The sequence below is a fragment of the Macaca fascicularis genome, chromosome 1 (genome assembly GCF_037993035.2).
Source record: "Macaca fascicularis isolate 582-1 chromosome 1, T2T-MFA8v1.1".
Classification (NCBI taxonomy): Eukaryota; Metazoa; Chordata; class Mammalia; order Primates; family Cercopithecidae; genus Macaca; species Macaca fascicularis.
This window is the reverse complement of record NC_088375.1, coordinates 207,303,306-207,320,762: the sequence shown is the minus strand read 5'-3', so window position 1 is coordinate 207,320,762 and position 17,457 is coordinate 207,303,306. Positions and strand designations below refer to the sequence as shown.

At 42.4% G+C, this 17,457-nt stretch overlaps 1 protein-coding gene across 2 annotated transcripts in view; it reads left to right on the top strand.

The window, feature by feature from the left end:
• The window catches only part of FAM76A (family with sequence similarity 76 member A), a 38,431-nt gene extending 21,702 nt beyond the window's left edge, over positions 1–16,729 (top strand). The window contains exons 6-9 of one of the 2 annotated variants that reach the window (XM_005544257.5): positions 1,648–1,734; positions 8,763–8,898; positions 13,141–13,242; positions 14,100–16,729. In XM_005544257.5, coding sequence (XP_005544314.1) covers positions 1,648–1,734; positions 8,763–8,898; positions 13,141–13,242; positions 14,100–14,186 — 412 coding nt within the window. In that variant the 3' untranslated portion in view covers positions 14,187–16,729. The remainder of the gene's footprint in view (positions 1–1,647; positions 1,735–8,762; positions 8,899–13,140; positions 13,243–14,099) is intronic. The other variant, XM_005544258.5, reaches the window with a different exon arrangement.
• The last annotated feature ends 728 nt before the right edge of the window (positions 16,730–17,457 follow it).

Genomic DNA, 17,457 nt, shown 5'->3' with positions numbered 1-17,457 from the left:
CATTTGAAAATGCAGATTCTGGCCAGATACATTGGCTGGCTTACACCCGTAAACCCAACACTCTGGGAGGCTGAGGCGGGAGGGTTGCTTGAGGCCAGGAGTTTGAGACCAGCAGGAGCAACATAGTGAGACCCCATCTCTACAAAAAACAATATTAGCCAGGTATGGTGGCACACACCTGTAGTCCCAGCTACTTGGGTGGCTGAGTTAGGAGGATTGTTTTGAGCCTTGGAGTTCAAGGCTTGCCATGAGCCATGATTATGCCATTGCACTCCAGCCTGGGCACCAGAACAAGACACTCTTTCTAAAATTAAAAAATATTAAAAAGCAGATTCCTGCAGCAGTCCCACCCCATAATTTAATTCAGTAGGAACTAGGATGGAGTCCAGGAATCTACATTATTTTATAAACATCCCAGATGATTCTAATGCAGGTGATATAGTTAACACCATTTCCAACCACTATGATAGGTAGTTGTTAAAATCATGCTCTTAAATGATATAATTCAGATTCCGGGCTGAGAACAGAACTCTAAAAGCATTCAGTATTTAAGGATTAGGAACTAAGAAGCAGCTGTCACAAAAGTGGGCTGACCAAACCAGGAGAACATTTGAAGAAGGATGCAGTATCAGTCGTATCAAATGCTGAAAAGAGGTCAAGTAAGAAAAGGTCTGAGGAATCCTTTGGACTTCGCAGTTGAACACCAATCAAAGTCAAAGGATTGCATAGCAGAGACAGACCTCCAGCTTTTGTTTCAAGACCAGTTTTGAGTGAACTTATTGGGGCTAAAACTGATTTTTAGTCTTGTAGTGTGACTGAAATACCAGTAGGTTAACACAAATACAGTGAAGAAGAACTAGACTGGCCGGATGTGGTGGCTCACGCCTGTAATCCCAGCACTTTGGGAGGCCAAGGCAGGTGGATCACTTGAGGTCAGGAGTTTGAGACTAACCTGGCCCACATGGTGAAACCCTGTCTCTACCAAAAAATATGAAATTAGCTGGGTGTGGTGGCACGCACCTTTAGTCCCAGCTGTTCGGGAGGCTGAGGTGGAAGGATCACTTGAAGCCAGGAGGCAGAGGTTGCAGTGAACCAGGATCGTGCCACTGCACTCCAGCTTGGGTGACAGAGTGAGACTCCATCTCAAAAAAAAAAAAAAAGTAGACTAGGAGTTCAAATATATTGACCTGGTTTCTTTACTTTACTACTACTAGCTATATGTCCTTTGGTAGATAAGTTGATCTTGAGCTATTTCTGCACAGTAGAAATAATAACTTACCTCTACCTCACAGAATTACAAGATGCATGTGAGACAGTGAATGTAAAAGAACTTTTTAAACTAGAAGACAGATTATACTTCTTATTGAAGTTTTATTGATTTTTGTTCTCATGGTTATTAATAAAGCAGGTAATATTTAATTAATTAAGTCCAAGAATTTTTTTTTTTTTTTTTTGATCCTGTGGAAACTAGCTACCCATCCATCCAGGCCTACAAAATCATCACCTTGGTAGATTATTAATCGAGAATTATTAGCTCTTGCATAGTAGAGCTGCTATCTTACATTGGTCTATTTGACAGACTTTCATTGTGATGTTTTGTTAATCTTTGATTTCTAATGTGTGTCTCTCTATTTTTGCCATTAAAAGCCAGAAAACACTTTCTACATCTTCAATTCAAAATGAAATCCCAAAGAAAAAGTCCAAGTTTGAGTCAATCACAACTAATGGAGACAGGTGAGCCAGTTGGAGTATGTGTGCGCACACATTTGACATGCATACACAGTTCCTGAAACAGGAATACGTTTTAGGGTCTGCCTTGGAATTAGTCTATGGCTGTCAGTGCATCTTATAAGTAAGCAGTACTGATATTTGTTTATAAATCTAATCTTGTCATTAAAAGATAAGAACTTGTAACTTGATTTAATAGCAGTTGAATTCTGCAGTCCACTAAATTATTCCCCTACACTAATTCCTAATTCTTTTTGTTTTTTTTTTTTTAGAGACAGAGTCTCACTCTGTCGTTCAGGCTGGAGTGCAGTGGTGCGATTTTAGCTCACTGCAACCTCTCTCCTGGATTCAAGCAATTCTCATGCCTCAGTCTCCCGAGTAGTTGGAATTACAGGGGTGCCACCATGCCCAGCTAATTTTTGTACATTTAGTTTCACCATGTTGACTCAAACTCCTGGCCTCAAGTGATCCACCCACCTCAGCCTCCCAAAGTGCTGGGATTACAGGCAGGAGCCACCTTGCCTGGCCTTCCCTACAGTAATTCTAAGAAGTCCAGAGCTGGATGCTTTTCTTTGTGATCTGTGCCCATGTCCTCCTGCAGGCAGAAGAGGAGTTGATCTTGAGAGGTAAAAACAGGTTGGGAATAAGGCAATGTTGCCAAATTTGTGAGGATCCATACTTCCTTAACATTCAGAAAGCCAGCCCAGCGCAGATTCTGGATCAGGAGAGAATGAGATTCATTTGCATATTTGTATTTCATTTCAAGCCAGTCTAAATGCATACTTTTAGTCCTCACTTCCCTCTCCCCTCCTCAGTGATACTTCCTCTTGTGAGCTGCTTGGGTCCTAATATCCAGAGTGTCCCATCTGTGTTGGTACAGTGGGCTGCTTCTCAACAAAAGTCTTGGGACCAACCATTTTCCTGTTCCTCAGGCCTGGGCATCCCGAAGTGAAACCACCTGACACACTTCCTAAGATCCTTGAAATCATCTCCATTCTGAAAACTCCACCCATTCACAGTTCTCTTTCCCAGCCAGTAGTGGATATAGGAGCAGACCAGCATATAGGCTTACCAGGACTGATTTTATTTAGAGGGAAACAAAAAATTCTTTCCCATTGCCTTTTTTGTTAACTTGCTTTCAGATTCTACAAGGTTTTTAGAACTAGTTTCATTGATTTTAAACTTCTTGAATTGAACCTTCTGGAATGCTTAATTTAGGTAGTCAGATTACATGGGGGGAGGAACCATAAAGATCATCTTTCTGGCCAGCTTTACTGTTCTCTCAGAAGCTAGTCTGGCCCTTGTGAAGAAAGAGATGTGGCACAGGTTGTCCATCACCTCTGCCAGCGCATGTGACCCTGCAAAAACTACTTCAAGGAATGAACTTTTTGAATGCCCTGCTTTATAAAGGCCTAAGCCAAGACCTATGCCTTTAGATTCATTTCTGTTTTGTGCTCATTTATGATCCAGGCTGTGTTTGAATGACCTGGAAAAAGCTCGTTCGTATCCTCCAGTTTAACCGACTAGTCCTTAAAGTTCACTTTTTTTTTTTTTTTTTTTTTTGAGGCGGTGTCTCGCTTTGTTGCCCAGAGTACAGTGGTGCAATCTTGGCTCACTGCAGGCTCCACCTCCCAGGTTCACGCCATTCTCCTGCCTCAGCCTCCTGAGTAGCTGGGACTACAGGTGCCCGCCACCACGCCCGACTAACTTTTTTTTGTATTTTTAGTAGAGACGGGGTTTCACCATGTTAGCCAGGATGGTCTCGATCTCCTGACCTCGTGATCCGCCCGCCTCGGCCTCCCAAAGTGCTGGGATTACAGGCGTGAGCCACCACGCCCGGCCAGGTTCACTTTCTATTAGCTTATTTTGTTTCTGAGATACTGCCGCTATTCTTGCTGTCCATTGCTATGGATACACCAAGCTAAAAACTCAAGTTTTCTGTTCAGAGTTTTATTGCATCCAGTCATCAGCAATGCTGTTTTCCTCAGGTTGGAAGCTGATCCTTGACATAGGTACATGGTCTTTCATGATGTCCTCCAGAAAAGATATTAAATGATCATTTTGACCAGGTACAGTTGTTCACACATGCAGTCCCAGCACTTTGGGAGGCCAAGGCTAGTGAATCACCCGGGAGTTTGAGACCAGCCTGGGCAACATGATGAAACCCCATCTCTACAAAACATACAAAGATTAGCTGGGCATGGTGGTGTGTGCCTTCCAGCTACTCAGGAGGCTGCGGTGGGAGGACCACCTGAGCCTGGGGAAGTTGAGCTGCAGTGAGCCATGATTGCGCCACTGCACTTGAGCCGAGGCAGTGAGACTCTGTCTCAAAAAAAAAAAAGGTAGGAGAGATAAGTTTTTCCTTAAAATGACATGCTAATTTATTTTTCTAAGTAATTTATAATTTGAAAATTTGGAAATGTTTTCTGCTGTCACAAAAACTATTTTCATACCCATATAAATTCCATTTGAAATGTTCTGCATTAGCATTTTTAACATTCTATTCTACTTGTTTGCTTTTCTTGTTTTTAAATGTTCATAACACAAGATAAATTCCACTTTGCTGTCCTCTTTACTTTTTGTGGGTTTTTTTCCCTGCATTTACTTTGCCTTGAAAAAAGCATTCTGACTTTTTTTTTTTTTGACAGTCCTTTTTTAATGTCATCCAAACCAAAATTTCACTGGCTACCTATTTCTTTTCTTTTCTTTTCTTTTTTTTTTTTTTTTTTTGAGACAGGGTCTCACCCTGTTGCCCAGGCTGGAGTGCAGTGGCATGATCTTGGCTCACTGCAGCCTCGACCTCCTGGGCTCAAGTGATGCTTCCACCTAAGCCTCCCAAGTAGCTGGGACTACAGACGTGCACCACCATGCCGCCTAATTTTTGTATTTTTTGTAGAAACAGGGTTTCAGCATGTTACTCAGGCCAGTCCTGAACTCCTGGGCTCAAGCGATCCTCCTACGTTGGCCTCCCAAAGTGCTGGGATTACAAGAATGAGCCACTATGCCTGGCTTTTTTTTTTTTTTCTTTTGAGACAAGGTCTCACTTTGTCACCCAGGCTGGAGTGCTGTGGCGCGATCATGGCTCACTGCAGCCTTGACCTTCTGGACTCAAATGATCCTCCCACCCCAGCCTCCCAAATAGCTGGGACTACAGGTACATGCCACCACACTCAGCTAATTTTTTTTTGTAGACAGAGTCTTAAACTCCTGGCCTCAAGTGATCCTCCTGGTTTGGCCTCCCAACATGCTGGGATTATAGGCATGAGCCACCACACTCAGCCCCTAAAATATTCATATACTTTTAAATTTATGCTCTTATTCTTTTATTTTTATTCCCCATGTTTTCTGCAAATTGCTGCCTAATGGTTTTTCATTGACCTTTCTATACTACCACATTATCTTCTCTTACTTATTTAATACTGAGGTATGTTTGATTATTTTTCCTCCTCTTTTTCTTTATCCATTAGCCTTCCATTTTGTTCAGACAGAACACATTTTAGCTTTCAAAAATGGCTTTATAATAAGATGCTTTAGTCTTTTTTTTCTAAGTATCCTACAAAATCCACAGTCTCTGTCTCAATGTGTCCTAATTTGTTTGTTGAAATTGTGACAAAAACTTTTCAATTTTAGGAAAATCTAAGTTAATTTCTAGTTTTCTTCCCTCTAGAAAATACACTGGCTACTTTTTAATCATGCTTGTTTGTTGTTCCATAGGCAATCAAAAAAGCAGCAGCAACAGCTGGTGGCACTCAGGCACAGCTTGTGGTTTACTGTTTCTAAAGGACATTCTTTTTTTTAACTCATAGTTTCATTTTATCCTCCCCTGAAATGTGCCTGGAAGATTAGACTTAATCTGTATAGCCTTTGAGGACAGTCTCAGGACCAATATGTAGGGTTATAGAGAGGCAGGTTTTGGCTCAACCCAAGAAAATTGTTCTTACATTATGAGCTTTTGTAAAAGACAGTTTTTCTGGAGAAGTAGTAGTTCCCTGTCATTGGAGCCATTAGGAAAGAGACTGGTTTTTTTTGCCTTGTTACCCTAGCCATCTTTTTTCATTTCTAGCAGTTCTTACTGATCCAGGAATTAGAGAGTGAGGGCTGGGCGTAGTGGCTCACGCCTGTAATCCCAGCACTTTGGGAGGCTGAGGCAGGTGGATCATCTGAGGTCGGGAGTTCGAGACCAGCCTGACCAACATGGAGAAATGCTGTCTCCACTAAAAATACAAAAATTAGCCAGGTGTGGTGGCGCATGCCTGTAATCCCAGGTACTTGAGAGGCTGAGGCAGGAGAATCACTTGAACCTGGGAGGCAGAAGTTGTGGTGAGCCGGAGGTTGTGGTAAGCTGAGATCACACCATTGCACTCCAGCCTAGGCAACAAGAGTGAAACTCTGTCTCAAAAAAAAAAAAAAAAAGAAAAGAAAAAAAGAGAGAGTGAGGCCAGTTCCTAACACAGGATAGAAAGGATGGGTTTTGTCAACTATTTATTGGTATGGGGGGAATCCTCTCACAAGAAGCAGGAAGGATAGGGCATTAGGAGTTTGGGGACAGCAAAAAGTTACTTACATTAGCTCATTACTCTAGTTATGGGTTTAAATAGACTCTATTCAGTTGAAGAAAGACAGGTCCTTAGCAGGTATTGAAACAGATGTGAGACTGCAGCTATAAGGGTGCTTCCAGATCTGAAACTAGTAGAAATGGTAATAGTTCCTTTCAGTACTTTCTCCTGCGTGCCTTGTTTTATGATTTTGCATTTATTTTTGTAACGCGGTAATTCCATCCATTCATTAGTTATGAGAACATTGATTCATTCTTCCTCTGACAGTCTTCTCATATGCTTCATGTAGACTGAGAGGAGGGTAGGAATATTCTTGTCGAATATCTATATCTTCCTATTCTAGCCATAGAAATGTTTGACTTGGTAACTGTGAGGTAGTTTGTCCACTGGTTAGGCTTGCTATTTGGAGTTTCTTCCTGTGTAGAGAAATGTTGGCTCTTAGACGTGGTTTAGGATATAAGAACTGTGAGTTGTTGCTATATCTAGGGAGTTGAGAATGAGTATTCCAGTGTCTGCTTAGGAAAAACAGGTTTGTGTTTTACTTCAAAGATTGTCCTGGGAAAAGTAAAGAGCGTTCTGTGGGAACTCTCTAGAGAACAGGATTTGACCCTCTTGGCAGTGATTCCTTAACTTGTTTTGAGTCTGAGGCATTTGTGACTGGCCATTGAAAGCTATGGATCCTCACTCTAAAAACCACCCATTATATGTGTAGACGAGATTGTACATATAATTTTGGGGTTTTGCAGATTTCGTGAAACTATCCCTTCTTTTTCTTTCTTTTTTTCTTTTGAGACGGAGTTTGCTCTTGTTGCCCAGTCTGGAGTGCAAAGGCGCAATCTTGGCTCACTGCAACCTCCGCCTCCCGGGTTCAAGAGATTCTCCTGCCTCAGTCTCCCGAGCAGCTGGGATTACAGGCATGCACCACCACACCCAGCTAATTTTATATTTTTAGTAGAAACGAGGTTTCTCCATGTTGGTCAGTCTGGTCTCTAACTCCCGACCTCAGGTGATCCGCCTGCCTTGGCCTCCCAAAGTGCTGGGATTATAGGCATGAGCCACCGAGCCCGGCCTAAAACTGTCCCTTTTTTTTTTTTTTGAGATGGAGTCTCGCTCTGTCCCCCAGGCTGGAGTGCAGCGGCGCGATCTCGGCTCACTGCAAGCTCTGCCTCACAGATTTATGGTCCACGCCATTCTCCTGCCTCAGCCTCCTGGGTTGCTGGGACTACAGGCGCCCGCCTCCGTGCCCGGATAATTTTTTGTATTTTTAGTAGAGACGGGGTTTCACCCTGGTCTCGATCTCCTGACCTTGTGATCCACCCACCTCGGCCTCCCAAAGTGCTGGGATTACAGGCGTGAGCCACCGTGCCCGGCCATCTGTCCCTTCTTTTTTTTTTTTTTTTTTTTTTTGAGATGGAGTCTCGCTCTATCACCCAGGCTGGAGTGCAGTGGCCGGATCTCTGCTCACTGCAAGCTCCGCCTCCCAGGTTTACGCCATTCTCCTGCCTCAGCCTCCCGAGTAGCTGGGACTACAGGCGCCCGCCACCTCGCCCGGCTAGTTTTTTGTATTTTTTAGTGGAGACGGGGTTTCACTGTGTTAGCCAGGATGGTCTCGATCTCCTGACCTCATGATCCGCCCGTCTCGGCCTCCCAAAGTGCTGGGATTACAGGCTTGAGCCACCGCGTCCGGCCCCAAACTGTCCCTTCTTAAGAGGCTCTGCTAAAAGGACATAGAGTCCACCTGGCACTTGGACAAAATGGAGTGCTCCAATGCTGTTATTGGGAGGAATCTGTTGAAAGCCCAAGTTGTGGTGTGACTCTGGAATTTGCCACCTCTTGGTTCCTTTCCTAATGCAATGTTACCAAATTCCTGATATTGGAAATGACAATCTGCAGGCCATTTGTAGTGTAGGGGAAGCTGGCTTCATTCCTGTTTCATCTTTTTTGAAAAAGAACTGACTGCTCCTGGGTGGGAATCCAGCAGCTTCTCGGCAGATACACTGACTGCATTGTGGTGCTTTGAGACAGAAGACAAGGCCCTGAAAGACGAGCTCTGAGTGGAGCATTAAAGAAAAATGCATGAGCTCACAGTTTATAATTTATCTGGAATCCTAAGGAATTTATCTAATCACAAAAATTAGGATTGTTTTTCTAGTACATCATTGGGGATCTTCAAGGAACCTGAAACAGTATCCTTAGCTCTTGGGATGTGGCATTTATTTTAGTCCTAAATGTGAGAGAAGATGCTGCAGGGATGCTGCCGGGTTGTAGCTTTGGTTTGTAGAGTTATCTGATGGCCACGTTACCTCTGCAGTTCAGTTCAGCAAGTGCCGTTGAGCCCAGCATGTGTGGTGCAATGTGCTTGATGCTAGGATTCCTGCTCTTGAGGAGCTTGCAGTCAAGTAGTCTAGGATGCATCCTCAGGCAGGGAAAAGTTTATCCATCCAAGTTACAATATTTTCCCCTGATTTTCAAATCTAGCTTCTCCCCAGACCTGGCTCTGGACTCACCAGGCACTGACCACTTTGTCATCATTGCCCAACTGAAGGAAGAAGTGGCTACCCTGAAGAAGATGTTGCATCAAAAGGATCAAATGATTTTAGAGAAAGAGAAGAAGGTATGGTTTATTTTATTCCTCTCTGACCAGAATGATGTGAGGGTGAGACATGTGGTATGGGACATGATAATAACTTTTTAAAACTGATGTTTGTTGGGTACTTAACACTGACACTTTGAGAGCCTATGTCAAGGTTGGGATATCCTGGGGAGAGGCTGGTTGTCTGCCAAGATGACTCTTGGGATGGCATTACTCCAGTCAATTGGGCTCAAAAAACGGATTTTTCTTAGTACTTGCAGCTTCCATTTCTCAGAGAGGACATTTTATTTTGTTTTGTTTTGTTTTTGAGACAGGGTCTCAGCTGTGTCACCCTGGCTGGAGTGGCTGGAGTGCAGTGGCACGATCATGGCTACTGCAGTCTCTACCTTCCAGGCTCAGGCAGTCCTCCCATCTCAGCCCCCTGAGTAGCTGGGACTACAGGCATGTGCCACTGTACCCGGTCAATTTAAAAAATTTTTTTGTAGAGACATGGACTTACTATGTTGCCCAGACTGGTCTTGAACTCCTGGTCTTACGTGATCCTTCCACCTCGGCCTCCCAAAGTGCTAGGATTACAAACGTGAGCCACTGCCCCTGGCCTCAGAGAGGACATTTGTTAACTGAGCTTATAGAGACAATGTATTAAAAAAAACAGTGTTCACATCTCAGTTCACAGCGGAGCATGTAACAGCACACTGTTCTTGGCATGAGCTACCCGGAGAGGCTGTAATCAGAAGGTGCTGAATAAGCATAGAGTTGGGACAAGAGGAGGTAGTTATTAACTGGAATGTTCGATTCTGTCCAGCTAAAAGAACCTAATGTCTTCTTCTCTTATTATGGGGATGGCCATGTCTGTGGGACAATAATACGCAAAGTTCACGGGCCAGTTCTTCCTCTTCCCTGAACAGTGTTCACGTGGGCCTTCTGCCATGACTCTTACGTCACTGTGATTCCACTGCTAACAAGTCTGTTACTAAGTGACCCATCTTTAATATGTTAATATTTTAATCTTAATTTATCTTCAGTATTAATATTCTTTTTTTCATTTTTTGTTTTTTGAGACAGAGTCTCTGTTGCCCAGGTTCACTGCAACCTCTACCTCTCGAGTTCAAGCGATTCTCCTACCTCAGCCTCCCAAGTAGCTAGGATTACGGGTGCCCGCCACCATGCCTGACTAATTTTTCTATTTTCAGTAGAGACGGGGTTTCACCGTGCTGGCCAGGCTGGTCTCAAACTCTTGATCTCAAGTGATCTGCCTGCTTCATCCTCCCAAAGTGTTGGGATTACAGGCGTGAGCCACTGCGCCTGGCCTCAGTGTTAGTATTTTATTTTCACATCAGAATATCTTCTACCTTATATTTCTAATATCTTCACATTAATATCTTCAGAATAAGACCAGTCTTATTACGGTCTGATAGTTATCTTCCTTTTTTACATTCTTACTCTGATTCATGTCTCTTATCTTGTTTTCAGGTTTTCTAAATAGTATCTCATTTTTAGGCTGGGTGCAGTGGCTCACACCTGTAATCCCAACACTTTGGGAAGCTAAGGCAGGCAGATTGCTTGAGCCCAGGAATTCAAGACCAGCCTGGGCCATTGGTGAAACCTCATCTTTGCAAAAAAATACAAAAATTAGCAGGGCTTGATGGTGTGCACCTATGGTCCTAGCTACTTGGGAGGTTAAGGTGGGAGGATCACCTCAGCCCGGGAGGTCAAGGCTGTGGTGAGCCGTGATCATACCACTGCACTCCAGCCTGTGGGTGACAGAGCCAGACCCTGTCTCCAAAAACAAACAAAAAATAATATCTCATTTTGCCTTAATATTATAATAATAATAGCTAACTTTTATTGGATGTAACTTCATGCCTGACTCTGTTTTAAGTGCTTTATATGTATTAACTCACTTATTCCTTTTTTTTTTTTTTTCTTTAAAGACAGAGTCTTGCTCTGTAACCCGGGCTGGAGTGCAGTGGTGCGATCTCAGCTCACTGCAACCTCTGACTCCTGGGTTTAAGCAATTCTCATTCCTCAGCCTCCTGAGTAGCTGGGACTACAGGTGCCCGCCACCATGCCTGGCTGGTTTTTGTTTTTGTTTTTGTTTGAGACAGGGTCTCTCTCTGTCACCCAAGCTGGAGTGCAGTGGCGCAATCTCTGCTCACTGCAACCTCTACCTCCTTGGGTTCAAGTGATTCTCCTGCCTCAACCTCCTGAGTGGCTTGGATTACAGGCACGTGGCACCATGGCCAGCTAATCTTTGTATTTTTCATAGAGATGGGGGTCTCACCATGTTGGCCAGGCTGGTCTTGAACTCCTGACCTCAAGTGACCCGCTCGCCTCGGCCTCCCAAAGTGCTGGGATTACAGGCGTGAGCTACCACACCCAGCCTGTTTATTCTTATAATAAGCCTTTGAGGCCGGGCTTGGTTGCTCATGCCTGTAATCCTAGAACTTTGGGAGGCCGAGGTGGGTGGATCATGAGGTCAGGAGATCGAGACCATCCTGGCTAACATGGTGAAACCCCATCTCTACTAAAAATACAAAAAATTAGCCGGGAGTGGTGGCAGGCGCCTGTAGTCCCAGCTACTCAGGAGGCTGAGGCAGGAGAATGGCGTGAACCCGGGAGGTGGAGCTTGCAGTGAACCAAGATTGTGCCACTGCACTCTAGCCTGGGCAACACAGCAAGACTCCGTCTCAAAAAAAAAAAAAAAAGTCTTTGAGGTAGGAATTGTTATAATCATTTCATAGATGAAGAATGCCTCCAGTATTTTTCTTCTTAGGGGTTTCTAATTCCCTCCCCTGGCTCTTTATGTTTAGTCTTGTGCCAAGTTCAGAATGCTGTGATTCATTCTGAATAGCTAAGACATTGATGTAAATTCCTTTCTTGCATTCATGTAATTTCTACCTCATTTTACAGATGAGGAAACAGACCCAAAGAGGTTAATATGTCCAAACCATACAGCTAGTAAATGGCGGAACAAGAGACTGGAAATCTTTCTGACTCTACTGTTCTTTCTACTGTGCTATGCTTTCTCCTGCTAGGAAGGTGGAAATTCATGGGAAGAGATCTGTGTTCTTTCACATAACTACATGACTGTCAAGTGAAAATGGCCCAAGTATATTCTCTCTATGGACTAGATCAGAATGGCACATAAAAGGATTTCGGTAAAACAGGGACAAGATGAACACTTGTTTCTACTGCTTTGCAGAGATAGAGTTTTTATTTATTTATTATTTTATTTTTTTGAGACAGGGGCTTGCTCTGTTGCCCAGGCTGTTGGGCAGTGGTGCAATCTCAGCTCACTGTAAACTCAACTTCCCTGGCTCAAGTGATCCTCCCACCTCAGTCCTCTAAGTAGCTGGGACTGCAGGCGCACAGCACCACGCCCAGCTATTTTAATTTTTGTCTTTTTTTTTTTTTTTTTTGTAGACATGGCGTTTCACCATGTTGTCCATGTTGGTCTCAAACTCCTGAGCTTAAGTGTTCCACCCTTTTGGCCTTCCAAAGTGCTGGGATTACAGGCATGAGCCACCGTGTCTGGCCCAGAGTTAGGGTTTTTAAAGGAGCAAAAACAAATAGATTGTTTCCCAAAGCTTTCAGGATCAAGGTCACACTCCTCAGCTTGGAATACAGGCTCTTTAGCATAATAGCTGCCCATCTCTCCAACCTCATCAGCCATCCAGATAATCTCTGTTATCTCACATTTATCTGTCTGTGCCTATACTGTTCTCTGTTTAGATGCCCTCCTGCTCACCTTATGTGCCTATTGTTACTACATCTCAAAGCTCAGCTCACACATCACCTCTCTGATTTAGAATTTCCTTGAATAGTAGTCAGCTATTCAGAAGAGGGTCTGGGATTTGAAATCTAGCTCTGCCCCTTGCTAACTCTGTATATGATCTTGGCCACATTACTTAACTCTTTCTAAAGATCAGTTTTCTCCTCTATAAAATGGGACTACTACCCTCACAATGTTATCATAAAGATCTGCTGAAGTAATCAGTTTTTCTACAACATAGTAAAAGTTCAGTAATTGGTAGCAGCTATTATTCTCAGATATTCAGAAATGTTAGTTCAGGACTTTGTGTAATTTTTAGGAAAGCTTTAGGAGAAAAGAGAGTGTGGAACTCCCTGGCTTTGATTTAGATATGGATCTGCAGGAGAGCCCTGGGTTTCATTAATTTGGGTGACCATTTAGCTCTCTGAAAGCAAATTTTTTTTATTGCACAGAAATTTATTCTGGTTACTCTGCCTTGTTTCCCTCAGATTACAGAGTTGAAGGCTGATTTTCAGTACCAGGAATCGCAGATGAGAGCCAAAATGAACCAGATGGAGAAAACCCACAAAGAAGTCACAGAACAATTGCAGGTGACTGCTTATTTTACATGCTAAAATTGTGTACCTACCTGGTATACCTAGCTGATTCTATTTTAAGTGATCATCTCATAGATTTATTTTTTTCTCAAAGTATTGACAAATCATGTTAATCCCCTTTTTAGATTTTTTTTTTTTTTTTGAGACAGGTTCTCTCTCTGTCACCCAGGCTGGAGAGCAGTGGCATGATCATGGCTCACTGCAGCCTCAACCTCCCAGGCTCTGGTGATCCTCCCACCTCAACCTTCCAAGTAGCGAAGACCACAGCCATATACCACCCTATCCCACTAATTTATTTTTAAATTTTTTTGCAGAGATGGGCTCTCGCTGTATTGCCTCAGCTAGTCTTGAACTCCTGGCTTCAAGCGATCCTCCCACCTCAACCTCACAAAGTTCTAGGATTACAGGCGTGAGCCACCATGCCCAGCCTGTAGATACTTTGTATTGTTTCACTCTTGGATGTGTTCTGATCTTTTCCCCCTCAAAAACAGTAGAAATATTAAGTGTGTTCTTTGATTTTTGAATAAACCAGATGTGATTCCAGATGTCTGAATTATAGATTCTGTTTATCCAGCTCATGAAGTCACTCCACAGTTTGTATTGCATAAAGCATCCCTTTGTAACAGTGGGTCCCAAGAGATTGAGGTACACTGATTAACCTCTGGCAAATACTTTTTTTTCCTGAACCAAGTGTCAAGCCCTAGAACTTCCTGTTGTTTTCCACCTCTAGAATTGTTTGTCTCTTTCTGACCCTCCACATCGTCTGCCTTAGCATGTGCACTTATTCTGCATGAAAAAACATTATATCCTGTTTAAAACATCCTTCTTACACTGATTTTTTTTTTCTTTAGGCCAAAAACCGAGAGCTCCTGAAGCAGGCAGCTGCCTTGTCCAAGAGCAAGAAGTCAGAGAAGTCAGGAGCTATAACCTCTCCATGACACACCTCAAGGAGGCTCCATAGCAACAGCAAATGGAGTTGTCCAGGGTTAGGGTTGGAGACCTGGCTGTTCTGTGGGAATTGCAAGCTTTCTTAAGAAATCTCTATTTTATTACAGTTATCCTTCTTTGTGTGATTGCAGTGGGCTGAATGGAAACACCTGGTTTGTGCTGTGTTAGACTGCATGCTTGAGTGTTTGGGATTTCAAGCTCACTCTGTTTCTCTCACTATTAGGACTTTTCTTTTTCTTCTTCCTCTTCTCTCTCTATTTTGGTTCTATTTTTTTTATTTTTTTTTATTATTTTATTTTATTATTATTTTTTTTTTTGTGGTGGTCACTGCTCAGTATAATGTGCAGAATGGTTTTTTGTTTTTTTTTTTTTTTGGTCCATCATTGCATCCTGCCATACCCATGAGCAAACTGTTTGGCATTAATTATATATCACTGCCACCCTCTGAACTTTGAAAACTGCCACCTTCAGACTTGGTATAATGGAAGAGGCTTTCTCTCTCCAATAAACCTTTTGCTTCAGGGTATACTCTTGGGTTTTTTTCCAGATGTATTATGTATGAACTTTGTACTATGTATAGCCAGAGTTTTATTTATTTTTTAAAAAAGAAACTTTTTCTTGATAAAGGAATAATGGTAGCCTAGCTAGTTCTTGTAAAAGTGATGCCTCTTGAAAAAAAACAGTCCTATTCACTAGCTTTTAGTAAAATAATCAGATCTTTTCTTTTTTGTTACCTTGGAGTCTTAAAAACATTGCTAAGGTGAAACAATTCAATGCATAAGTATGGAGCTAAGTGCCTTTTGGAGGATTTCTTGGAAGAGCATTTATGGAGATACTTAAGGGAGGTAGCAAAGATTTGAACCGTCTGTCTTTTTAAGTAAGGGCAGAAAGCAAGGTTGTCCAGGTTGTACTGGACACTTCTCTCCCCACCCTTTTCCTGATTGTTTTGTGTGATTGATTTTAAATTTGAACACTGCCACTTCTTTAAAAAATAAAATCCTTTATTTGCTTATATCAGTTGTCATACTGGGCTGCTGTCAGAGAACTTTTTTTTTACATGAACAGATTAAAAATGGAATAATATGGCCAGGCGCAGTGGCTCACGCCTGTGATCCCAGCAATTTGGGAGGCCGAGGCGGGTGGATCATTTGAGGTTAGGAGTTTGAAACCATCCTGGCCAACATGGTGAAACTCCATCTCTACTAAAAAAAAAATACAAAAATTAGCCGGGACTGGTGTGTGCACCTGTAATCCCAGCTACCCAGGAGACTGAGGCAGAAGAATTGCTCGAACCCAGGAGGTGGAGGTTGCAATGAGCTGAAATCGCAACACTGCACTGCAGCCTGGGCAATGGAGTGAGACTCTGTCTCAAAAAAAAAAAAAAAAAAAAGGAATATTATTTGAACTACAGAGAATTTTGGGGGTCAGCATGAGCTGCTCTAGTAAGGACTCTGAGTCTGATTGGGAAAAGTGGTATCACTGTACCTTCTCCCCACTCCTCACCCACCCGAGCCCATACACTCCCTGCTTTTCATGGATATGTATTGAAAACAGGTGCTTCTCAGAAGCACTTTGCCTCAAGCAGAGTTATGTGTGCCCTGCCTGTCTTCCCTTCTTAACCCTGTAGGCACATGGATTTACTTTTCCAGGAAAGGGGATAGATTTACATTTCTAGGCATACTCTCAGGTCCTCTTTGTGATGTTTGTGAAAGGAATTAGGGTGTGTCATGTGTGCCATGAAACAACAAAACCAACTATCCTAGAATCATTTATGCAGGGGGTACTAAAGTTAGAAATAATAATAAGGGCAGATAACATTTGTACCTCAGTCTACCAAAAAATTGTAGCACTAAATTTAACTTCTAGGCGTTTCCTGGAAGCAGATGCTCTATAATTTGTGATAGCATTCTCATAAATGGAGTCCTACACATAATTGGACAGAGATGTGGAAATGGTGGTTTCCTTCTGATAAGGGATACAGTGGACCATGTCGCTTATATATCACCCTACTAGGGGATATAATTTTCCCTTCTAAGCAAGGGAAATGGCAGTGCTAAATAGTTTTGTAAAGTTTTTGAATGAGAAACTTTTAGGTAAAGATAAACTGTCATAATATTTTTCAGATGCATTTGCACTGACTATGGGAGAAAAATTTGGGGGAAATGACAGTCATGGTGTTTTTTTTTTAATTTTATTTTGAGGACTGAAATTCTGTTACATGATGTATGACAATATAAAAACATATTTAGTTTTATACTAAATCTTTTTTTAAGGTCTTGGCATTTAATATAAAGTAAATTCACACATTTTCTAACTTTCCATAAGTTCCAAAAAGGGAAAGAAGAAACCTCAGTCTTGAAATTTTGATTTTTAAAGATCATGACACTGTTTTACCATGAAATTGAGTAGCTAACTTTTGGTAACACCTTTTGTTTCTTTGTATGTTTGTAATAATGGACATTTTAAAACAGGAATGTTTTGGTTTGTACAGACTTTGACAAATGTGTGTTAATAAAAATTCATATTGACTCAAGTGTAATTGTTGGATTTTGTTTTTATTTCTTGCTGATTTACCAATAGACATACTCCATTATCCCCTTCAGCCTAGAAAAGTTTGTCTTGCTTGTAGACTTAAAAAATTAAAAGCCTAACTGCTAATTGGGAATTTCCTGTCCATTAGAGAATAAACTCATTCTCTTTCTCTCTTCTATGACTTTGTTTTGAGACAAGAGTCTCCCTCAGTCATCCAGGCTCGAGTGCAGTGGCAAGTGGATCACTGAGCCCTGACTTCCTGGGGATTCTCCCACCTCAGCCTCACAAGTAGCTGGGACTACAGATGCACACCACCATACCCAGCTAATTTTTGTATTTTTTGTAAAGATAGGGTTTTGCCATCCAGGCTGGTCTCCAACTCCTGGGCTCAAGCCATCCGCCCACCTCAGCCTCCCAAAGTGCTGGGATTACAGGCATGAGCTACCACACTGAGCCTCTTGGTGATTCTATTTACCCAGTTTAAGTGCTCATGTGATAGGCACTGTGCTAGGCAATGCAGTTACAGCAGTGACAAAAACAAGTTACTGTCTTTATGGGGCTTCCATTTAGTGGAATATTGGACACCACCACACCACCATTGTTCCTTGATTTAAAAAGAAAAAAAAAATTTTTTTTTGAGACGGAGTCATGCTCTGTTGCCCAGGCTGGAGTGCAGTGGCATGATCTTGGCTCACTGCAACCTCCACCTCCCGGGATCAAGCGATTCTC